This window comes from Bacillus rossius, chromosome 3 (assembly GCF_032445375.1).
Source record: "Bacillus rossius redtenbacheri isolate Brsri chromosome 3, Brsri_v3, whole genome shotgun sequence".
Taxonomy (NCBI): Eukaryota; Metazoa; Arthropoda; class Insecta; order Phasmatodea; family Bacillidae; genus Bacillus; species Bacillus rossius.
The window spans coordinates 97,660,643-97,683,205 of record NC_086332.1 but is presented as its reverse complement, the minus strand read 5'-3'; the positions used below and the strand labels follow the sequence as shown (position 1 = coordinate 97,683,205).

The 22,563-nt window shown below is 45.8% G+C and overlaps 1 protein-coding gene across 1 annotated transcript in view; it reads right to left on the bottom strand.

The window, feature by feature from the left end:
- LOC134531062 (U3 small nucleolar RNA-interacting protein 2) overlaps positions 1-6,423 on the bottom strand; it is a 49,577-nt gene extending 43,154 nt beyond the window's left edge. The window contains exon 1 of the mRNA XM_063366580.1: positions 6,200-6,423. Coding sequence (XP_063222650.1) covers positions 6,200-6,262 — 63 coding nt within the window. The 5' untranslated portion in view covers positions 6,263-6,423. The remainder of the gene's footprint in view (positions 1-6,199) is intronic.
- Between the last annotated feature and the right edge of the window lie 16,140 nt (positions 6,424-22,563).

Below are 22,563 nucleotides of genomic sequence, written 5' to 3'. Positions count from 1 at the left end.
CATTGATGAGTGTTGTTCACCATTTTTTTTATAAGTTTTCTTATTATATCCTACACAGAAAAAATAATTTAATTATATATTAAGTGCTTAACTTTCATGATCGTCAATATACAAGTTACATTTTCTCCAGTATTTAGGATTTTTTGTCTGTTGGCAGCATTGAAATGAATAAGTAGGCCTATTTAAACACGTACGGATGATTGTGAATTGAATGGTGTTATGCAGAAGGAGACCAACCCTCAAAAATAAAAAAAATGGGTTACAACAATGTCTTGAAAGTTAAATTTTTATTCTGTATTCTGCAAAAAACACCCAACCCATATCTGCATTGTGCTGCCTTCTGTGTTCGATAAAACTAACCCACATTGATATCATTCGTAGAGTAATATTCTGCATAAACCATCCATGTTCCTTGGTCAACTAATTACTTATACTACTTTCACATGCCATTCTGCAGAAAGAATCCATGTGGTTTGGTTGATTAAATTCCATGTTTATTTTATCTTCAGAATTTTTCAGAAACTATCCAAGTGGGTTGGTCTGTTACTGCAGATCATTCTTTCGCCTTGTTATTTATCTTTGGAATTTTTCAGATTCCATCCAAGTGGTTTGGTTTGTTTCTTCTAAACACACTGGCCTATTTAAGTACACCTACACCCATTTTATCTATGTTTATTATTTCCATAATTTAATTAATATTGTAATATAAATGAATTATGTGCTATGGAATTTCTTGTGGGCTCATGTAAATGTTGCCAGCACTGCTAATGTTGCTAGCACTTTTTTACTTTTGGTGGGAAAGTTTGTTTACTGTATAGTCTAAACCGGTCTGTTATAATGGATGCACAAAGTAGAGGAAAATTTCTTGTACAGCTTGCCTTAAAAACATTTGCTGAGCAAAGTAATTACAGTCCTGAGCAAAGTAATGACAGTCCTGAAGATATTTCACCAGAAAATTTAATAATACAGGTAAGCATAACTTACTAAACATGATGGGATTGTGTTGTTTTAATTTTTTTATTAATTTTATTTTCAATGTGGTAACTAAACTTCATTAAACCTCATTGTGTACAATAGCTTTAAACAGTTACAATTGAAATAAGAATTTTGTTTTTTAATGAAAATAAAAATTTGGTTATTAACGGTTTGTTTCGTTATACAGGAAGTACCAGACAAGGAGTCACATGAGTCACATATAGTAGGCCAACATTTTGAAAATGTGCTTGAAGAAGAGGAGATACTTTTTTCTGGTGTTGTAAATGAAGAAGGTATTCTAATCACTCACGAGGAAGAAGTGTATACCTCATTGCCACCAACAGAAGAATTTCAAGAGGTTAATTTATTTTCTTAGTTTCTATGTACTTTGGTTTCGGGAATTATATTATCCGGTAATTTAGTTGAACTGAATGCATTCGCTGTCTTAAAAGACCCAGAATGGTCTCTAAAAAACTCACAAAAGTTTTAAACTTAAAAAAGGACATAACTTCATAACTTACGAAGTAATAATTTTGTAATCTATTACAAGCATACGTCATGTACAGTTAAACAGATTATCGTAGGCTCAGTACTCTTCTGTGATTATTCAATAGCACACATTTTCTTTATGTTACAGAACACTGAGACCATTCCCGTATCTGCTGAACATGTAGAAGATGCGTTTCCTGTACATGTGTCAGATTCCATTGCTGATGAAAATGGAGAGGTATATTTATTTCCAAACCTACTAAAGTTATTAATTACTGATTGTATTTTATTTACACCATTTTGGTGTTACTATATGTACAGCCAATATTGATTTAAGTTTTGCAGCCCCTTTAAATTATATAAGCTTTGCAATTCACATTTTTATGCTAAACAAAATTTCTGTGTATCGTTTAGGATATGTTATAGTTTTTACATTAAATAAAATATAACAGGTGGTGCAAAGTTACAAAAGGTCATGCTAAAGTACCTCAGTTTATGTTGTCACAAGTAATATTAATGCATACCTTACTTATGTGTTTCAGAAAAATGATACTGAGTCTAATGTCAGTCATGATGTTGATTATAATAAAAGTCATCTACATCATTTTCCTGGTGACTCATCATTTGATTCCAGTGGTGGGGAAAACCCAGAGGTAGGTTGGCACTATTTTCTAATAATGAGATGCTTTACTGTCATGAGACTAATATTTAAAAATAATAATTTTCTGTTATTTTGTGTGTTTATAGGAAAACTGCAAAACAGGGCGAAAGTCAAGAGGAAGAAAAAGGAAAATTGAAGATCAGTCTAGGAGTGAAAGGAAGAGGAAACGAAATAGCAACCAATCCTACTACAACTACAAGTACAAGCATGTAGCACATAAAGTGTTTGAAGATTATGAATGTCACTGCCCTCTCCAGTGCAATCAGAAAGTGGGTCTTGAAGAGAGGAAGATGGAATTTGACAGATTCTGGAAGTTGGGTGATTACACAGCACAAAATACATATATAGGGAGCCTTGTAACAGAATACCCTAAAAAGCGACAGTATGGACGTGATCCGAAAAAGAAGCAGTTTTCGAGAATTTTTCGTTTATCATCAGTACGAGTATGTAGAAATATGTTCTGCAAGACAATAGCTATCTCTCCATGCAGGGTTAACACGGCACTTAAAAAAGTGAATGGTCGCCTACCTTTAAATGATCAAAGAGGAGTTCAGCAAGGAGGCTGGAACAAAACATCTGACATCAAATTGGAGAAAGTTATAGCCCATATTAAAAGTGTACCAACATACACCTCACACTATTGTAGGGACAGTGTTTCTTCTAAATATTTGCCACGAGACATGACACTGGAGAAGATGTACAGTGCTTACAAAAGTGAAACAGAATACCCTGTGAGCCTTGCCACCTACAAAAGAGTATTTTACGATAAATTTGACTTAAAAATCAAACCTCTAAAAAAAGACACGTGTAACAAATGTGATACATTACATAACCAGATTCAGTGTGGCAACGAAAACAGTGCCGAAGTTAAAGAAGAGCGCCAAAATCATCTTCAAATTGCTACTGATGCACAAACCATGTTGAAAAGTGACATGAAACTTGCAAAGGACTGTGCTGATATTGAATGTCTCACTTATGATATGGAGAAAACATTACCATTACCTCGTATCCCAACCAGTATAATGTTTTATAAACGACAGTTATGGTTATACAATTTGGGAATACATAGTGGCAAAGATGAAAATGGTTACTGTTATGTATGGCTAGAAGGAGAAGCAGGTAGAGGAGCGCAGGAAATTGGTTCTTGTCTCCGCAAGCACATCACCAGTACATTAAATTCTGATGTAGAAACACTAATCCTGTGGTCAGATTCTTGCGGTGGACAAAACCGTAATATCAAGATGGTTCTTATGATGAAAGAAATTTTACACAATCATCCACGATTGAAAAAGATAATACTTAGGTACTTGGTTTCTGGGCATAGCTTTCTCCCTAATGATAGGGATTTCGCAGATATTGAGAGAGCACTCAAGCCCCAACAAAGGCTCTACACACCTGCAGATTACATCGATGTTATGAAGACATGCAGAAAAAAGAAACCTCTCATTGTTTCCAAAATGAACCCTGGAGACTTTCTTGGAACCAAAAGGATTGAAGGTTCTATTACTAATAGGAAAATGTCTGAAGACAATCGGAAAGTCAGTTGGCTTAATGCCAGACAAATTACACTAAAGCGCGAAGAACCATTCCTTCTGTACATCACTACAGATTTCAAAAGTGAAGATGAACTTGTAATCAATATTAAAAAAAGTACTAGGGGAAGGCCTAAAGCTGATGATATTTGGAAGCTGATTCCACTGTGGCCAAATGGAAAACCCATAACAGCTGCAAAAATGGCTGACATCGAATCCATTAAACATCTCATTCCAGCTGATGCAGTAGATTTTTATAGAAATCTTACGGCCGCCAATGATGCTCAGGAAGATGATGTAGATGGATTCAACAATACATTGGATTTTGACATTCAGGAGTGAAATGTTAGCTAACATGTATTTCGTGTTATAATTTTGATGTTCTCTAGCTTAATGTGTATTTATATTCCTTAGACTATTCAATGTCAAGAGATCAGTATTTTTAAAAAAATATATTATGTCCAAATAATTTTTGTTGTAAACCAAATTATTTTGTGAATATATTTGCTTAATACTATAAAAATTAAACAGGAATAAAATAATTCCAACTGCCAAGTTTTGGTTTACTTTGCAGTATTATAAAAATATGCATTTACTAAAGATCTTCAACCCGTATTTAAATGTTTAAACTGTGTATTATGTAAGATTCGGCATTTATAAAATTATATGTGATGGTTCAGGAAACATGTACACAAATTACATAGGTACTATTTTCTGCAGAACATATTTTACTGGGATTCAGCAAATTTGCAGAAAAAGACCAACCCACATTTACTTGTAATAAAATATTAAGGACTATTTTTTTTTAATTAAATAATTTTGAGAACAACATATATACTCATCCTAATAATCTAATTTAAATTTCATATTCATTGTTGAGTCTCAAAATATTTCAAAGAGCAGAGACTTTAAAGCTAGTGTTCTCTCTTTTGAAATTTTGTGGCATGGATGGCTTCTGCATAACACCATTCAATTGCTCGGCTTGTTGACAGACGGACGCGACGAAATATTGTGTCCAGCTTGAATCGCTCGGCTCGTTGGCGGACGGACGAGAAGAATCATATCGAGTCCAGCTTATTATTATTACTTAACCTGCAATTGGGCTTTCACCCGGTGGCAAGAACTCCCACTCACTCCCCTCTCCCCCCCCCCTCCATCAGCTTTCTCCTCAGCTCCCTCCCATCCCTGACCTCCACCATTTCCTCCCCCAGCCCATTCCACTCCCTCCCCGTCCTCACCAGGAAGGTGTTCCGCCCTCTCTCTGTCCGCCTCCACACCCTCTGGAGCTTACATCTGTGGTCTCTTCGTCCTCTGTACTCCCCTCTATGTACTTTGCTTCCCAATTGCCCCCATCCCCCTTCCCCCTTCAGCACCTTGAACATCCTGACCAACCTTTCCACTCTTCTTCTCCTCTGTAACGTTTCCCACCCCAACTCCTTAATCATTTCCGTTGGGCTATGCAGTTTCCCATCCTGCCCCTCCCTCCTTCTCCACATTCCCATCACCCACCTAGCCGCTCTGCGCTGCACCCCTTCCAGCTCCTTCACCTCAGTCACCAGGTAGGGGTCCCAGACCGCCGCCGCATACTCCAACATTGGCCTGACCAATGTGGAGTATGCCTTCTCCTTTGTCCTCCTCCCAGCTCCCTGCAGGGTCCTACCAAGCAACCCCAGCGCCTGCCTTCCCCTCCTGACCACCCCCTCTATGTGCTCCGCCCATCCTAGGTCATTTTTCAGTGTCACCCCCAGGTACTTATATCCTGCTGCCTCTCTTATCTCCTGCCCCTTCCAGTAATATACATTTCGTGTGACTTTCCTCCTCTTTGTAAATCTGACAACTTTTGTCTTACCAACATTCAAGGACATTCCATTTTTCTCCGTCCATTGCTCCAACCTTATCAAGTCCTCTGTTAAACATCCCCCTTCCCCCACAACCTCATACACTACACAGTCATCTGCAAATAGCCTCCATCTGGCTTTCATGCCCTCCCCCAGATCGTTTATCATAATTGTGAACAACAGAGGCCCCAGCACACTCCCCTGTGGCACCCCCGACGTCACTTCCCCCTCCTCGGAGCTTTCCTCACCCACTCTCACTCTTTGTCTTCTATTCCTCAGGAAATCACCCACCCAGTTTACCACCCTTCCATCCCTCACCAGCAACTCAACCTTTTCCATTAACCTCCTATGGGGGACCTTATCAAACGCCTTTTCAAAATCTATAAAGATTGCATCTATCTGCTTCCCCCCGTCCACCGCTTCCACCAGGTCTTCCAACAGCCCAGCCATCTGGGTCTCGCATGAGAACCCCATCCTGAATCCATGCTGCCTGTTATCCACCCACCCCAGATATCCACCCACCCCAGCTTTAGTGACATTACAAAATACTGCAAAACCATTTCAACGATTAGGTGGGTTAATTAATGATAGTGAAATTTAAAGTAGTGTAAAACCGTTTAGAAGCTGATTAGTTAAATGAAACTCACTAATCTAAAAGTATTTTCAGTTTTTGCCATAACCTCTAACTTTACAGAAACACTAACCTTAAATTTTTTTTCAGCTATGCCCAGTCTTGAATTATTTTTGGATTTTATAAAGAAAGACATTCTTTCTCAATCACTAACACCTGATATCAATGATGTAAACAAATAATTCAAACAATCGTACACTATTGTTAATTACAAAAACACATGTGTTGATTAAGGTGATTTAAAAATGAACAACGTTAATTACAGGGTCACCAACGGCTCAACAAAATTCCAAAGAGATATAAACATTACTTAGCATTATGTTTCAAAAAGTAATAAATTAATATAAACTGACGCCACTCCCTCTGCCTGTTTAAGTTTTTAATTAAATATTAGCGTTGAAAAGGATCTCAGGGGTTTAAACGGGGGTTCGGCCTCGTGGCTGCAGGCAGGAGCGCGTCGTGGTTCGGAACTAGAGCTGTAGCAAACCGTATGTATTCGTTACTGAGTAACGGGTGCGGCATCTAGTACCGAGTAACGAAACGTTACAAACGAATGCATTTCGTTACTCGCATCTTTCGTAGGTTTCACGCATTCGCGCGCGTATTCGTTACAAAGAACGATGTTTGTTTATTAATAAAAGTATAATTTGGAAATTCGACGTCCAAGTTTTTTACTGTTTATTAAAGGTATTGTGTGTGTAGACAAAGTTTTAGATTCCAACAGAAACAACGTAAGAAAGTATTTTTTACAAATTATAAATATGTATGTTTTTGTTTTTTATAATCGCGTATTTTCACGTTTTATGTTCTTATCTTAAAATATATATTATAATAAAGCCGCTCTAATGAGAGTTAATTGTTTCTTGGTTAACAAAAGCTGTTAATTATCAAATATTTTTAATTGTTTATATTCGATTTATTTTTATTTACGCCACGTCATACTGTACGCGTACGAAATACGACTCGATTCGATGCTGTTACATAACATAGCATGTGCCATGTCATGCGGTATCAGAAGTAACGAGTAACGATAAGAAAGTAACGAGTACTAATTGTTATAGTAACGAATACATACCGGTACACATTTTTTCGTTACTTTTACACCTCTATTCGGAACCTACCTGGGCTGTTCAGGCCACCCAGGACGCCTTGTAAATGATTGGTAAACGAGTTACAGGACACTGCACTTTATTCAGTATTGATACACTTATAGGTCCCGGTACTGGCCGCGTCCGTTGTCGGACCGCTGTGACACGCGTATCTTTGAACGTAAATGACGCGAGCGACCAGGATAGGTTGCAAAGAATTATCGACAAGCTGAAACGGTGGGTACACGTCCCTATGAAGGATATGGCGGATAGTCACGGAACTTATGTTGCTACGACTTGGGCTGACACGGAAACACGAAGAGAAATCCCTATGTTCAGGATTGTTTGCAATCTAGCCTGCGACGAAATATTACTGTCTCTAAAATTACGTAGATACGCCAGCTGGAGATGTACACGTTAAAGTCTCTTGAAATTGAAAGTTATTCAGTAAAATCACACGTTACAAACTACACATTTAAGATGGTGAAAATTAAAAAGCGAAAGTTAGTCAGTAGCATTCAACACTCATTACAAAGAGCCTACGGTAATAACAATTAGTTGGCTGTGAAGCCGAAACTGCGTACCAATATACGCTGTCCTTAAACTGGACATGGAATTACGTAAAATATGAGAAAACTCCTTGTCGGGATAAAAATTAATAAGTTACGAGTCGCACGAAATATCGTGCGACTGGGGTGGGGTCGGCGCCGAGCTAGTTAAAGGATTTTAAAAGACTTACACTATTGCTGATATGGAGATGAAGCGCGAAAGTTGATGGCCCGAAGTTCGCGGAGCGCCCGACCCCTTCGAGCTCCCAACGGTAACTGAGCGCGAGACCGCCATGCGGCCTCGCGCCTAACCACGTGGAACGCGGGAAAAAAGACCCGGCCAGTTTTGGACTTAAAGACAAGTTACACAATATATGCTTATAAGACAATTAGACATAATTTCCCTTACATGAATCTTCTTTTAAATTGTTATTAATTTAGTTGTTTCAATTTGACAAAATAATTATACAATTAATTAGGCACATTGCAACACCCGGCCGGGCGCTGACGTCGCTTTGGTGTTCGTCGCGGTGCACTTTCACACACTCCGCGGTCATCACGCTCGGGCGTGTTCGATGCACTTAGGAGCAAGTGTTGTCGTGGCATAACGACCTTTGCGGACCAGAGGGAGCAGCGGCGGTTGGTGTCAAATGCCCCCCCCCCCCCTCCCCAACGAGGCCGTTATGCTCAACAACACTGCTCCTCACACGCATGGAAGTGGTGCACCGGTTCGACGCACATAGGAGGTCAGACAAGGTGGGAACCTGGGCGTGGCATACCTAGTGAATCTGTTTATAATTGAATTAATGGTGGTTCTGGCATGACCCATCTGGGGTGTGTGAATCGTGAGCCCTGGGGGCTTTTATTTGTATGTGATTGCGAGCCTATTAACGGGTCGAAAATTGGGTGTGGGTATCCCTTGCCGGAGTTGGAGACAGCCCTGTCATCCCTCGGGACTCCGCCGCCATGATCTGACCCAGGAAGTAGTCCCCTAAGTATGTTGGTACCTGTGGAACACGGTGTGATACTCTGATAGGAAGTAATATTGGTGTTGCCTGTTCCTGTCGCCCTCCCTGATGTGCGCTAGTCACCCCCTGGACGCTTGCATTTCCCTGATTCTGTATGTTTCTGGTGACATAATCCTGCAGATGGACCGGAGGGCATCGTACCCGCCTGGAAGGGACGGTGTTTTCAATAACATTAATATATAAAATTGTCTGGCTCTCCCCCTCACCAATGATCCTGTTAACAGCTGTGCGCCCTTTCCCAGAGCTTGTCGAGCCTCCAACTGTCGGTTGTGGTTGTGAGCAGCACGTGCGGGTCATCAACCGCCGCCGCCTCTGCGGATACCGCCTCTGCACTGTTTCCCCTTCCCCTCTACGTAGGCTCCTCAATGGACATGGTAAACGTGGACTCGCTCAAGCTTACGACCAGCGGCCACCAGGGCTCATCGACTTCGTCATCCACATTGTTCGCGTCCCCATCGTCTGGTTGCCAGAAAAGGTGAGTCGTCTCCTCCTCATCCAGAGAGGTCGGGGCTAGGTTGATCATTGGCAAGATATTGTCCGCCGCACGAGGAAGGATGTTGGGTGGGGGGCAGTTGGGAACTGGAGAGTCCATGATGTTTGTGGACTCGGATGGAGTCCCTGGTGCGGAACTCCCCGCATCTGACACTTGTGTAGGTGAAGTGGAGGTTGCGTGGCCGTCGTGGTGTCCGTGCGGGCTAGCCACGTCCGGTTCGGGCGAGCCCCGAATCGGGCTCGGAGGTGTGTCTGGTGGCCTATAATTTGGGGGTCCCACCCCTGCTGGGGCCGGGTTAGGTAAAGTGAACGTTGTGTAGCCGTTGTGGCGTCTGTGCGGGCTAGCTACGTCCGGTTCGGGTGAGCCCGGAGTCGGGCTCGGAGGTGTGTCTGGTGGCCTATCATTCGGGGGTCCCGCCCCTGTTGGGGCCGGGTCGTTTACTGCGAGATGCAAGTCGTCTCGGTGCACCTTGGCTGGTCGCCCGCTGGGGGTGCGCACGGTGTTTGTAGATGGCCCAGTTCGCCACAGAATTATGGCGGGGATTAGACCATTTGGGGGCCAGCCCCGCGCAGAAGTTATTCTTTCCAGAAGACAAATGGTTTTGCCGCACATACACCCACTGACCGGGTTCAAGCTGTGCCGGAGGGCGAGTGGACTGCGGTGTCTTTTGAGCCAGGAACTGTGTCTGTTTTACATGTGCCTGCTCCCTCATGGCTGCGATTTCCTCCCCCCATAGGTCCTTGGTAGCCGCGGCGGCCACCCGACACTCTCCAGGGAGGGCCAGGTTCTGCCCCATGAGTAGTTCGGCTGGAGAGTGGCCCGTGACCACATTGGTGCGTCGGCGCAGACAATACAATAATTTGGGCAGGTGTATGTACAACTTTGAATGGTCCTCCCCGAGACAGAGGCGTAGCTGAACCTTTATCTCCTGGTTCCTCCGCTCCGTGGGATTGGCCTGAGGGTGGTATGTAGGAGTGGTATGGTGGAAAATTCCCCACCGGCAGCATCCGGCTCACCAGCGCCCCCCGGTGAACTGGCATCCATTGTCTGTTAGCAGTACCTTCGGGAAGCCGAATCGTGGGTAAACCTCCGTTTCTAGGAGGGACAAGATGGTGCCTCACCTGACGTTGGAGACCGGGAAGGCATCAACCCAGCGGGTGAAAAGATCGGTAATGACAACTAAAAATCTTTTCCCGCATGACGTGCGGGGGTACGGTCCCATGATGTCTAAGGCTAGTGTGTGAAAGGGTTCATTTGGTCTGCAGGGCTGCTGCTGCTCTACCCCGTCGGCCCGCCGCGACTTGCGCTGCTGACACAGCTGGCACCTCCGCACATAGTCGCGGACGTCCCTGGCAACACCGGGCCAGTGGAATTCCCGACTTAGCGCCCCTCGCGTTTGCTTCGTGCCCGGGTGGCCGGCCAGGTCGTGATCGTGGTAGAAGTTTAGGACAGCTGAACGGGCAGCTGCGGGTAAGTACGTTCTCCAGGCCTCCATGTTCCCTTGTACCCGTATCAGCAGCTTCCCGTCCACACATCTGTGGTACAGCTGCACCTGTTTCCCGCACCTGGAAACCCACCCCCTTACTGACTCATCGTCGTGCTGCACCTCCAGCACGACACGATGTAGGGCCGTGAGCGTGTCCGGGAGAGACGTGTCTGGATCTGTGTTGGAAACAGTGGCGTACAGAACTGCGGGTTCGCCTGTCCCCGGAGTGTGTGCGGGGTGTCCTACAGGTGGTAGCAGCTCCTCCCAGCTGCCCTCGTCGTGATACTCGGTGTTAGGATCGGGGTGATGTGATAGTTCGTCAGCCAGTTGATTTTCGCGCCCTGGAACGTGTTTGACATGGAAGTCAAAGCTTTGGAGTGTCAGGGCCCATCGCGTGAATTTCGACTTCCAGCCCTGTACCGAGTCGAGCCACTTGAGACACTGGTTATCAGTACGCAGGGTAGATGGCCTACCCTCCAGGTGGTGTCTGTAGCGCCCTACCGCCCACACGACCGCGAGGCACTCCTGCTCATTGACGTAATAGCAGTGCGCTGCTCGGCTGAACTTGGCGCTCGCGTATTCCACTAAGCGCCGTTCCCCCTCCAGACCTACTTGGTACAGCACCGCCCCCATCCCCTCCTGACTGGCGTCTGTCTGCAAGAACACGTGCTCCTCGGGGCGGAGGCGGGCGAGGGTGTGGCACTCCCGGAACAAGCGCTTCACGTCAGCCAGCCCGCGGTCTGCCTCGTCTGTCCACCTGAACCTGTTTTTGGGGGAGAGAAGGGCTGTCATCGGCGCCGTGACAGTGGCGAAGTGGGGGATGAAGCCCCTCAGCCAATTGAGTAGGCCTATGAGTTGCTGTAATTGTTTGCGGGTACGTGGTGTGGTCTTAGATTCAATCAGGTCAAGTTGCGATGGTAGGGGTCGGCATCCGTCCGCGCTCACAATGTGACCCAGGTTCTCTAGTTCCGTAGCGCCGACGTGACATATGTGGGGCGCGCAGGTCAGCCCATGTCTGGCCAGCCATTCGAGGACCATGGCAAGATGCTGCACATGCTCCTCCCACGTCCGCGACCAGACAATCACGTCGTCCAGGTAGGGCGCGGAAACTTGCCCACGAACCCATCCAGGATGCCGACCATCATGGTCTGGAAGGTCGCGGGGCCGTCCATCAGCCCAAACAGCATAGCGCAGAACTGAAACCTGCGGCCATCGGGAGCGGTGAAGGCTGTCTTGGGTCTGTCCTCCGGGCATACTGGGACTTGCCAATATCCTGACTTAAGGTCTAATGATTTTAAGACGCAGGCGTCCCCCAGTCCTGCCAGAACATCCGTTATATTAATGAAAGGTGGGGGTGCTGGTATGGTGACGGAATTGATGGGTTTGAAGTTGACGCAAAACCTGAGCGAGCCATCCTTTTTCTTCGCCATCACCACTAGACAGTTGTAGGGCGACTCGCTCGGCTCATTTACCCCGTCACGTAACATTTCTGCTATTTGTACCTGTATGGCCTCACGTTCTTTGGGTCCGAAACTAAAAGGTTTTACAAATTTAGGTTCATGAGGACGGGTAGGAATCGTGTGCTGCGTCACCATGGTGCGGCGTAACATGTCCGCGGCCGCCAATACCTGGGGGTGCAGTGCTAGAACCTCGTTGAACCGGTCCACGTGTTCTGCAGGTACCTCATTGCGCAATTCCCCTACGGTGATGGCTGGAGCGGTCACGAGTGGCCAGTCCCCGCCGATGCTGTACACCGTCCTGCGACTCGCACATCCCAAGTGTACCTTACCGACTCTTACGTCGATGGACGCGTCTTCCTGGACGAGCCACGGGAGCCCCAGGATGAGGTCGTCCCTCAACTCCCCCAGCACCAGGGCGGTGGTCTTACTGATCATATCTCTTATGGTGATCTTTACCTGAGCGCGCCCAGATGTGAGCGCGCAGGTCCCATGAGTGCCCAGGAGGACGTCCTCCTCCCCCGGCTCCAGCTCCGCCTCAGGTACCAGGTGGGCGGCGATGTATGAGTGGCTCGCCTTGGTGTCCACCAGGGCGTGGACAGGTCGCCCGTTGACCAGGACCGGCACATGGATCAGGCCCCCCGCGTTGTCACCTGCTCGTCCCAGCCGGTTTGTTGTTGCCGTCCGTGCTGCCGGAGTCGCCGAGTGCGCCGACGTGTCAGCGTGGTGCGGCAGCGACCCGGAGCGCGGCGGAGACCCAGGCCGGGGCGGCGACACGTGCTGCGTGGCACCACCGCCTGACGTGACAGGTGGCGATGGTGCGTGGTCGTGCCCCGCAGGTGGTGCCGGAGTCGCCGAGTGCGCTGACGAGTCAGCATGGCGCGGCGGCGACCCGGGGCGGGGTGGCGACACCTGGTGTGTGGCACCACCACCTGACGTGACAGGTGCGGTGGTGCATGGTCGTGCCCCGCAGGTGGTGCCGGAGTCGCCGAGTGCGCTGATGAGTCAGCGTGGCATGGCGGCGACCCGGGGCGGGGCGGCGACACGTGGTGCGTGGCACGACCGCCTGACGTGACAGGTGGCGGTGGTGCGTGGCCGCGCCCTGCAGGTGGTGCTAGAGTCGCCGAGTGTGCTGACGAGTCAGCGTGGCACGGCGGCGACCTGGGGCGGGGCGTTGACACGTGGTGCGTGGCACGACCGCCTGACGTGACAGGTGGCGGTGGTGCTCTGTGTCCTACATGACGGTTCTGTGGAATCACACGTTCAGGCAGGCGTGCTGTTGCTGTCAGGGGAGTCCATCCCCGCACCTCGCCCACCAGTGTAGCGCTCCGAAGTGCCGAAACTCTATAAGGCACCACCCCCTGCCTGTCTTCTGGTGCTATGTGCTGTTGTCGCTCCGTCCCCTGTTGCCGAGCTATTGTGATGAGTAGCTGCGGTAGCGGCTGCACATCCCGCACAATTTCCTTGGCCAGTTGCACGAAGTCCTCCAGGTCATGTCCGGTAGCGCCCCTCAGATGTGGGCGCAGCTCCCACCTCATCAATTCGACCACCAGTCCAAGAGCCTCGATTAGGTTTCCAGTGGTAAGACGGCGATGAAGTCGAACTTTAGCTCGTATGAATGAATCGACGTCCTCGTCGTCACCTTGCAGGGTGCACCAGAGGGAGCGCTGGCACAGCGCCCGAGCCCGCGCGTCGTCGAACCGGCTCTCCAGCCGAGAGGTGAAGTCGTCCAATGCCATTTCGCCTTCCCCGACCATGTCCCACTTGTCACGGGCGGCTCCTCTGAGCTGGTCACTCACTCGCTTCGTCCACTCGTTGAGTGGAACGCCGTGACGGGCCAAAAGGTCGCGGCAGTGACGGCCGAATGTTCGTGGGTCCTCGTGTTCCTGTCCGGTGAACTCGGGGAGCCTAATTACGGCATCTGCGCGGGTTGGGCCGGCCATGACCGATACATGCGTCTGCGCGGTCGGCTTACTCTCACACGCCTGGCACCTAAAGAGTCCGTTATGAAAAACCAGGAATTCCCGCGCGACGGTAAAGGTTCGGTGGTGTAGCGTGCCACATTGATAGCAGGTGGCTAACTCGGCAGGCTGTCCGCGGCACTGCGCGGCCCCGCACTTGCCTACTCATACGTTCGGTTTCAGCGGCTCCTGTTTTGCGGTCTGGTCTCTATCGTCCCCGGGACGTCCTGCGGCGTCTGTTTCCGCGGTGTGCTTTACCGCCCGTAAGCACGTCTCCCATGGGTCGTCCCCATTCATGTTGACGTGTGACCTGTCATGCGTTCGCGGCTGACTGTCCGGACGACAGATCAGGACGTCGATGACAGGGCGCGAGCAGGTAGGGAGGACCGCCTCCCCTTACCCCCGAGTCAATGTCCCATGCTCGCACGCCTCCTGTCTCGCGGAAGCCTGGTGATGCGTGCGCGGCTGTGCGCGGCTGTCTCTCTGTGATGTCACTCTGCGCCGAGCAGCTGTCCCGCAGTTGCGGTGCGCCGTTCCCGCGGTAACGAGTCGTAACTGATCGCAGTGAGATGCCGTGTAACCGATCCCGGCCGTATCTCGAGGTGCCGACGTTATCGCGTCGCGGCGAAATCGATCCTCTTTTCTCCCGTAGCTATCTCGCCGCGCCGTCTCCCATCACTATCTCGCGGCGCCGTATCCCATGACCTGGCGCGCCGGCTTCCGCTGCTGCCTTGGCGTGAGATTGTCGCGGAGTTATGAAAATAAAATTAAAATTTTTTGAAATACAAATGTTCCATATTGAATAGTCCCGAAATGATATAAAAGTCACAAAAACTAAATCACACGTTACAAATTACACATTTAAGATGGTGAAAATTAAAAAGCGAAAGTTAGTCAGTAGCATTCAACACTCGTTACAAAGAGCCTACGGTAATAACAATTAGTTGGCTGTGAAGCCGAAACTGCGTACCAGTATACGCTGTCCTTAAACTGGACATGGAATTACGTAAAATATGAGAAAACTCCTTGTCGGGATAAAAATTAATAAGTTACGAGTCGCACGAAATATCGTGCGACTGGGGTGGGGTCGGCGCCGAGCTAGTTAAAGGATTTTAAAAGACTTACACTATTGCTGATATGGAGATGAAGCGCGAAAGTTGATGGCCCGACGTTCGCGGAGCGCCCGACCCCTTCGAGCTCCCAACGGTAACTGAGCGCGAGACCGCCATGCGGCCTCGCGCCTAACCACGTGGAACGCGGGAAAACCGACCCGGCCAGTTTTGGACTTAAAGACAAGTTACACAATATATGCTTATAAGACAATTAGAAATAATTTCCCTTACATGAATCTTCTTTTAAATTGTTATTAATTTAGTTGTTTCAATTTGACAAAATAATTATATAATTAATTAGGCACATTGCCACACCCAGCCGGGCTCTGATGTCGCTTTGGTGTTCGTCGCGGCGCACTTTCACACACTCCGCGGTCATCACTGTAGAGTCAGCTAGTGTGTAAGTATGTAAATTATTAAATGTACTTAATAATTCCAGTTTCTCTAGCCTAACTCTATCAGTTTTAAGAATTGTTTCTAGAAGTTTGTGTCTGAAAGTCAAAATTACAGTGTGTCAAAAGTATGTTAAATACTAATTTCGTGACTAGACCTGGTAATGACGTGTAAACAAATTCAAATGTAATATTTATATTTGCGTGTAAGGATTTGTGCAGACGGTGACAATATACTTCGACACGCACAATATCACTCTTTATATGAATAACTGAACTAAAATAAGTTATGTTAAAATACAGATGGAATTTGTTATTATTCTCGACTTCAAAGATTCTACCAATTCTTTCATTAGAGTAAGTTATCTTTAGGTTAAAATGTTAATCATTTGTGTATTATTTATTTTAAAACTAGCTTCAGTCCGCAGAGCGTGGACTACTGGGTACGTAACTTGCAGTACCCGTCAAACAAAATAGCAACATGTTCTTTCAATATCAAGTTCCATCTATACTATCATATTATTATTAGGTTCGGGATCGCGATTCCGTAATTTAAATGATAAATCTAAAGATGAACAAGTACACGGTCTTTCTATACAAAGAATACGTTTGTTAACATAAAAAAAATTCTAGTTCGGTGAAAAATGTTCGTCTTGTTTAAATCGTCATTAGTGAGATTACTTGCTTAATCAGCGAGTCTTCGGGTGATGGGGTAAGGGACCAAACCTTGCTGCAGAATACCCACGAGACGTGTAGGTTCTCGTAGGATCCTTGGTTCGCCTCAGTCAGGACTGCGAACTTGGTGTTGCTCCTCCGGTCTCTAGCAAGCGGCAGGAATACGCGCCGTCACGACTCCATCCTTCGGGCTGTGGTCGGGAACCGAGCTGGACTGCACGACGGTCATCCTTCCCGGGCTCGAACTGCGACTTTTCATTCTTCGACTGAATTCTTCTTTCTTCAGAATGATCAACGGCATCTATTCTTCGTAGTTTCAAAGCAATTTATTTTCATTAGACGCTCTCTTGAAATCTGGATATTCGTCATCCTCTCTTCTTAATTAATTGTTTGAATTCTTGACGTTTGAGTTTTATCTTCGTTCATTCAAATTAGTAATTCCTTCGAAATATGATTCAATATTAGCATTAATAAACATTTTCAATTCTTCTAGGAATAGTCAATTATCAATTAAGGTCGAAATCGTTGCGTTTTTAGATGTTGCCTTCATCGAGTCTCAATTTGTTCTAAAGAATCTTTTTCCCCGTTGCTAATAAACGACTCTCTTAAAGTTGTTGATAAAACAAAACTATTAAAATTACTACCAATTACTGTCGTTGTTCATCTTTAAATTAATATTAGTTTCAAAAAATACTGCTATACTAGCTTTGACAATTATTTAAAATAAAATTTAACATCGAGTAATCCATAGACAAAACGCTAACCAAAGAAATTTAAATCTGAATTAATCATAGATTATAGATGTAAACATACGGAATAAAGTGTAATTAACAAAATAAATACTAAATAAATTAAATATTTACTTTCTATAAAGGGTAAATATTGCCTTTATATCACGCTCGGGCGTGTTCGATGCACTTAGGAGCAAATGTTGTTGTGGCATAACGACCTTTGCGGAACAGAGGGAGCCTCGGCGGTTGGCGTCAAAACCATTAGCTGAAAAAACAAAAAAAAAAAATTAATCGATAATTTGTTTAAGGTCAGTAAATCACTGATAGTATGTTATATTCGAAGTTTCAAACTTACCATAATTCTCGTACCAACGTACAAAAAAAACTCAATCTTGGTGCAAAAATCACTTATGTGCGGAAAACGTTTACCGATAAAAGCAACAAGATTCTAGCATATTATTTAGAGCACATATTATTGAAATAAACAAATATGTGTAAATCAATATGCGTGTAACAATACGGGATCACATTAATAAAACACAAAAAATAAAGTGTGTAAAAAAGAACCAAACCTCACTTTACACAAAATCACATTGGTAATCATATGCTTTATTAAATTAAAAACTAGATTGTACCGCACACACCAATGTTGCAGCTTAAAGAACTCAACGTTTGTGTACACTAGCTGGTCAGATTCGTGGTGAAACTCTCTTAGTTTTTTTAATGTCTCAACTTAGCACTTTAAAAATGCAGCTGAACAAATTCACAAGATTGAGCCCTATTAAAATTTTTAAACAAATTCGTACTGGATACAGGCCTAATTAAGCTTAAAAGTACTATATGGTGTTGAAGTGGTCGGTGCGCGTCATTTGAACTTCGCGCCGTGCGGCGGGCTTCGTCGCTCCTTCCCTTCCTACTTTCCCCCCCCCCCCCCCCCCCTTTCCGCGTCCAGTGCTGTGTCTGACCTCCCCTCTTGAGGTGTCCGCGCATGCGCGTGGCGCCCTCTTTCTTACTTAAAACTAGATGTATTGCCTTGAAGGTTCTTCTTGTTCGTTAGCACTTAGTCGGTGCTGGTCATCCGTTGCTGAATTAAGCATGTAGTCAGATAATTTATTGCTTTAGAGAGAGAGTGTGACAGCAGGGAGAATGCACGTAAGTGTTTGTAAGGTGGTGACCCTTACAGTTATGTAATTGGTAATTGGTAATTGCTATTCTCTAAATTCTTATTTCGGCCGTCACCAACTAAATTCTATTTGGCATTTATTTTTATCTTGCTCGTTTTTGTATTAATTGCTCTCTATATCACGTGTAATTTGTTTGACGTTTCTCCCCGTCATGTCGTCACTCTTCGTTTGGACTTGTTTTTTACGTAATGTATTTAATGTATTCATTTGTGAGTTTTCTTTTGATATCATGCTTTATCATGCTTTAAACTAAGCTTTAAACCGCCTAGTGTAGGTCAGGCCGCGGTCGCCTGCATGTTCATTTAACATGTTTTGTATTCACTAATGAGGCATTTGTCTGTGTAAACGACATTCATTGTCCCTGTGTGTAAGCGTTAAATTAATTGTAAAATTTCTATCTATCAAGTATCTATCAAGTTTCTATCATGTATTCTATCAAGTATTTAATCCTAAAGAAAATATAGATATGCGTTCACGTATTTTGCCGTGGCATTTGTACCGCTGCTTTTTCTTGCTAACAGTATTAACTAATTCTCAGTATTACTTTTGTATGTGAAAGAATGATGTATTTGTATGATGAACCACGTGAGGCCTTTGCCCATGATTAAACGAACTAAGTTAATGTAACTATTTGCTACTTTAACCTTTGCATCTATCCTTGGCTATAATTTATTTGAATACCCTCTTGAACACTGTTTACTCAGCTTAACTTATGTTATTATTTTTAAGGATTGTGTTACTCGCAGTTGAAGGTTCACGTGAATGTACTTCACCTGTTGACACTTTCCTATGAAGCTCACGGAAGCCTTCAACTGCGCTACTCTGCTGTGTTATGCTGAGCATTAAAGTGTTTGTTTTTCTCTTTTGTCTTGCATGCACCATGGGGTCACCCGTCACGGGATGGGTGTATCGTCTGCGCCGTGACGAGCTGGTTCAAATCCTCTCCGAGGAGGGCGTTTCCTTCGAGGAGGGCGCTACTGTTGCTGTTTTGAGGAGCCTACTCGTCCAGCATGTTCGTAACTCCTGGGAATCGGCGGATGAGGTACCGTCTCGGCAGTTCCCACCCCCTTCTGGCCCCGCCTTGAACTCAAAATTTAATACAAAAATATTTTTTTCCAACCTTAAGCTTCTTCCTCGGCTTGATAGCTGCGAGCAACGAGCTGTTTTGGATTTTTTAAGTGCGGCATCACGTCTTGAAGGGCTGAAATTAGTTAGTGAGGCAGAATTGTTAAAGGCCCTGCTGAGTCTCTGTGGAGCCGCATTTTTGCAATTACTTACTGACGCAATTACTCAGAATCTTTCTTTTGCTCAGTTCAAGAGCTCAGTTTTGCAATTTGCCTGTCCTCCACGAGTGCTTGAGAGCTGTAAACGGGACTTAGTATTTAGGTTTCAATTGCCTAACGAGCCCACTCTTCAGTTTATTAATTCTGTGGCTAATTATGCGGCCGTTCTTAATTTAAATCTCACGGAAACTGAGTTAGTACAAACTATATTAGGGAATGTCTCTCCGCTTGTGCTTCAACATAGCGCCATGCTTAGTCCTCCCACAACTTTGAATGCTTTACGCAAGTGGAGCTCTGAAGTGGAGAATCGCTTGCTCGCTGTTAGAAAATATAAGGAGGAATTCCTCATTTCATCTACATCGCGGTTTTATAAGCCCAAAAACTTTGAATTTCAGCCTGCTGTGAATGTTATTTCTCAGTCCACTCGTACTACTCGCGCGCCGCAGCTCGTCGATTGTGCGGTTAGTGTAACCGAGCCCCTTGTCGGCGCCGGCCGCGCCCCCGACAGGCTCCCCTCCCACTAATGCGCTCGGCCTTAAGGCCAGCCGGTCCAGGTGTGCCAACTGCGGAAAGTTCGGTCACGCGGTGTCTGAGTGCACGCAGCCCGCTGTGAGCCGCGATTTACGCAAATGCTTTAGGTGCAACCGCGCAGGGCACTATAGGGATCAGTGTCCGGGAAACGGGCCCCGATCGGGCGTATGAGCGGTCGCCGCGATCGTCGTCAGAGAAAAGCCGCCTTTCATAAATTTTACAATTTTGTTCATGTTAATTTGTTTAGTGACGTGATTCCGGCTTTAGTGGATTCCGGAGCCACTCGATCTTTGTTGAGTGCTGATTTTTTTGATTCCTTACGTAATAAATTTCCTGCATTGCAGAGCCGTGTGACTACGTGCCCTGACGTAATTATTTGTGTAGCTAACGGAGAAGTAGTACGTGCTAACATGACAGTTGAGCTTCACATTAAAATTGCCGGATTTTCCTGGAACTGGCATTTTTACGTTATTCCTGGTTTGTGTCATTCACTTATCCTTGGTCTGGATTTTCTGGGGAAAACTCGTTGTTTAATTGATGTGGCTAATCAGCATCTTGTTTTTGGCTTTCGCCCTTCATTAAAAATTAAATTAATTCCGCAGAATGCCGCCCCTGAAGTCATGTCTTGTCCTGACATGAGTGACGTGACCTTCAGAGACTCTCTGATTTCGGACGTTTTCAGTAGTTATCCTGACGTAATAAACAGTCGTATAGGTAGGTGTGATGTATTGCCCTACAAGTTTTATTTAAAGGATCGCACGCCTGTTAAGGCCAAAGGCCACAGAGTATCACCCCCTAAACTACATAAAATGAAGATTATTGTTGATCGCCTCATGGAAGCTGGGGTCATTGCTCCATCTATTTCTGATTTTGCTCGCCTACTTTTCTAGTTCCTAAAAAGGAGGCTGGAGAATTTCGCTTGGTTTACAACTTCAAATCTCTCAATGATAAGGTCATTCAGGACTCTTACGAATTACCGACGGTAGAGAGCGCTCTACAACACCTAGGAGAGGCAGCCATTTTTTCCGTCATCGATTTGAACGCCAGTTTCCATCAAATCCTCTTGCATCCTGATTGCCATAAATACACCGCATTTTCTACCCCTTGGGGACAATTTCAGTTCAATAGGGTGCCCATGGGAGTTTCATTTGGTAGTCAGGCCATGAGCCGCGTGCTGGACCATATTCTTTCTGATTTAAAGTATATTGATGATATTATTGTTTATAGCGCTAGCTTAGAAGAGCACAAACAACATCTAACCCAGGTGTTTGACCGTCTTCGAGCGGCTAGGTTAACTGTTAATCCTGACAAGCTTCGTTTGGCCCAGGACCATGTTAAGTTCCTAGGTTACATTATTTCTAAGGGAAAGCTCATTATGGACCCTGACAAGGTTTTACCCATAGTTAATTTTCCGCCCCCTAAAAATGTCAAGGGAATTCAGAGATTCCTAGGCATGACAGGTTACTATGCACGCTTTATACCGGACTATGCTGCGGTCTGTGGTCCGTTGAATAAGCTGCGCAAGAAAAACACAGCCTTTGAATGGGGTGACGCACAACAGAAAGCCTTTGATAATCTTAAGGCCCTTGTCTCTTCTCCTCCCGTTTTGATCCTTCCGGATTTTCAGCGTAGGTTCGCACTTCAGGTTGATGCGTCTAGCATTTCTCTAGGAGCCGTGCTAGGTCACCTCGAAAATGATAGATTACGTCCCATAGCTTATGCTAGCCGATCGTTGACAGACGGAGAAAGGCGTCTCGGTGTGTATGAGAAGGAGGCGCTGGCATGCTTGTTCGGCGTTGAGAAGTTCGCCTCGTACCGGGACTGTCAGGAATTTGACTTGTACACTGACAATCAGGCGCTTAGCTGGTTATTTAACCACCCTAACCAGCTAGGAAAATTAGGGCGCTGGGTGTTACGGCTGTCCCGTTTTAACTTTAAGCTACACCATCTTAAGGGTAGTGACAATGTGGTCGCGGACACGTTGTCACGGATGTTTACCCCTGAGGAGTTTGACACCAGTGCCTTGCCAGTATCTTGTTCTGAGCCAATTAGTGCCGCGGTGTGCAAGGTCTTCCCAGAGTCTTTTCTTAGTATCCGTGATTGTCAGAAGGATGACCCGCTGTGCGTTCACATACGCAGGGATTTGCATCATGGCACTGTTACGCCCTACGTAGAGGAACAAGGTGTAATTTATTACACAGGGAAGTCTGGCAAGCAGAGGAAGGCAGTGGTTCCTGCCTCCCTTCGTCCGATGGTTCTTAAGTACTTTCATGACTCATTGTTGGGTGCTCACTTGGGTATCGAAAAAACGTCCCGCCGCATCAGCGCGCATCTGGCATGGCCCGAACTACGAGCAGACGTGCGTCACCACGTGAGGTCCTGTGTTGACTGTCAGGTTTCTAAACCCCCGCAATGTGCCAAGGTTGGCCTGTATTGTGCGGATCCCCCGGTTGCTCCATGGCACGTTC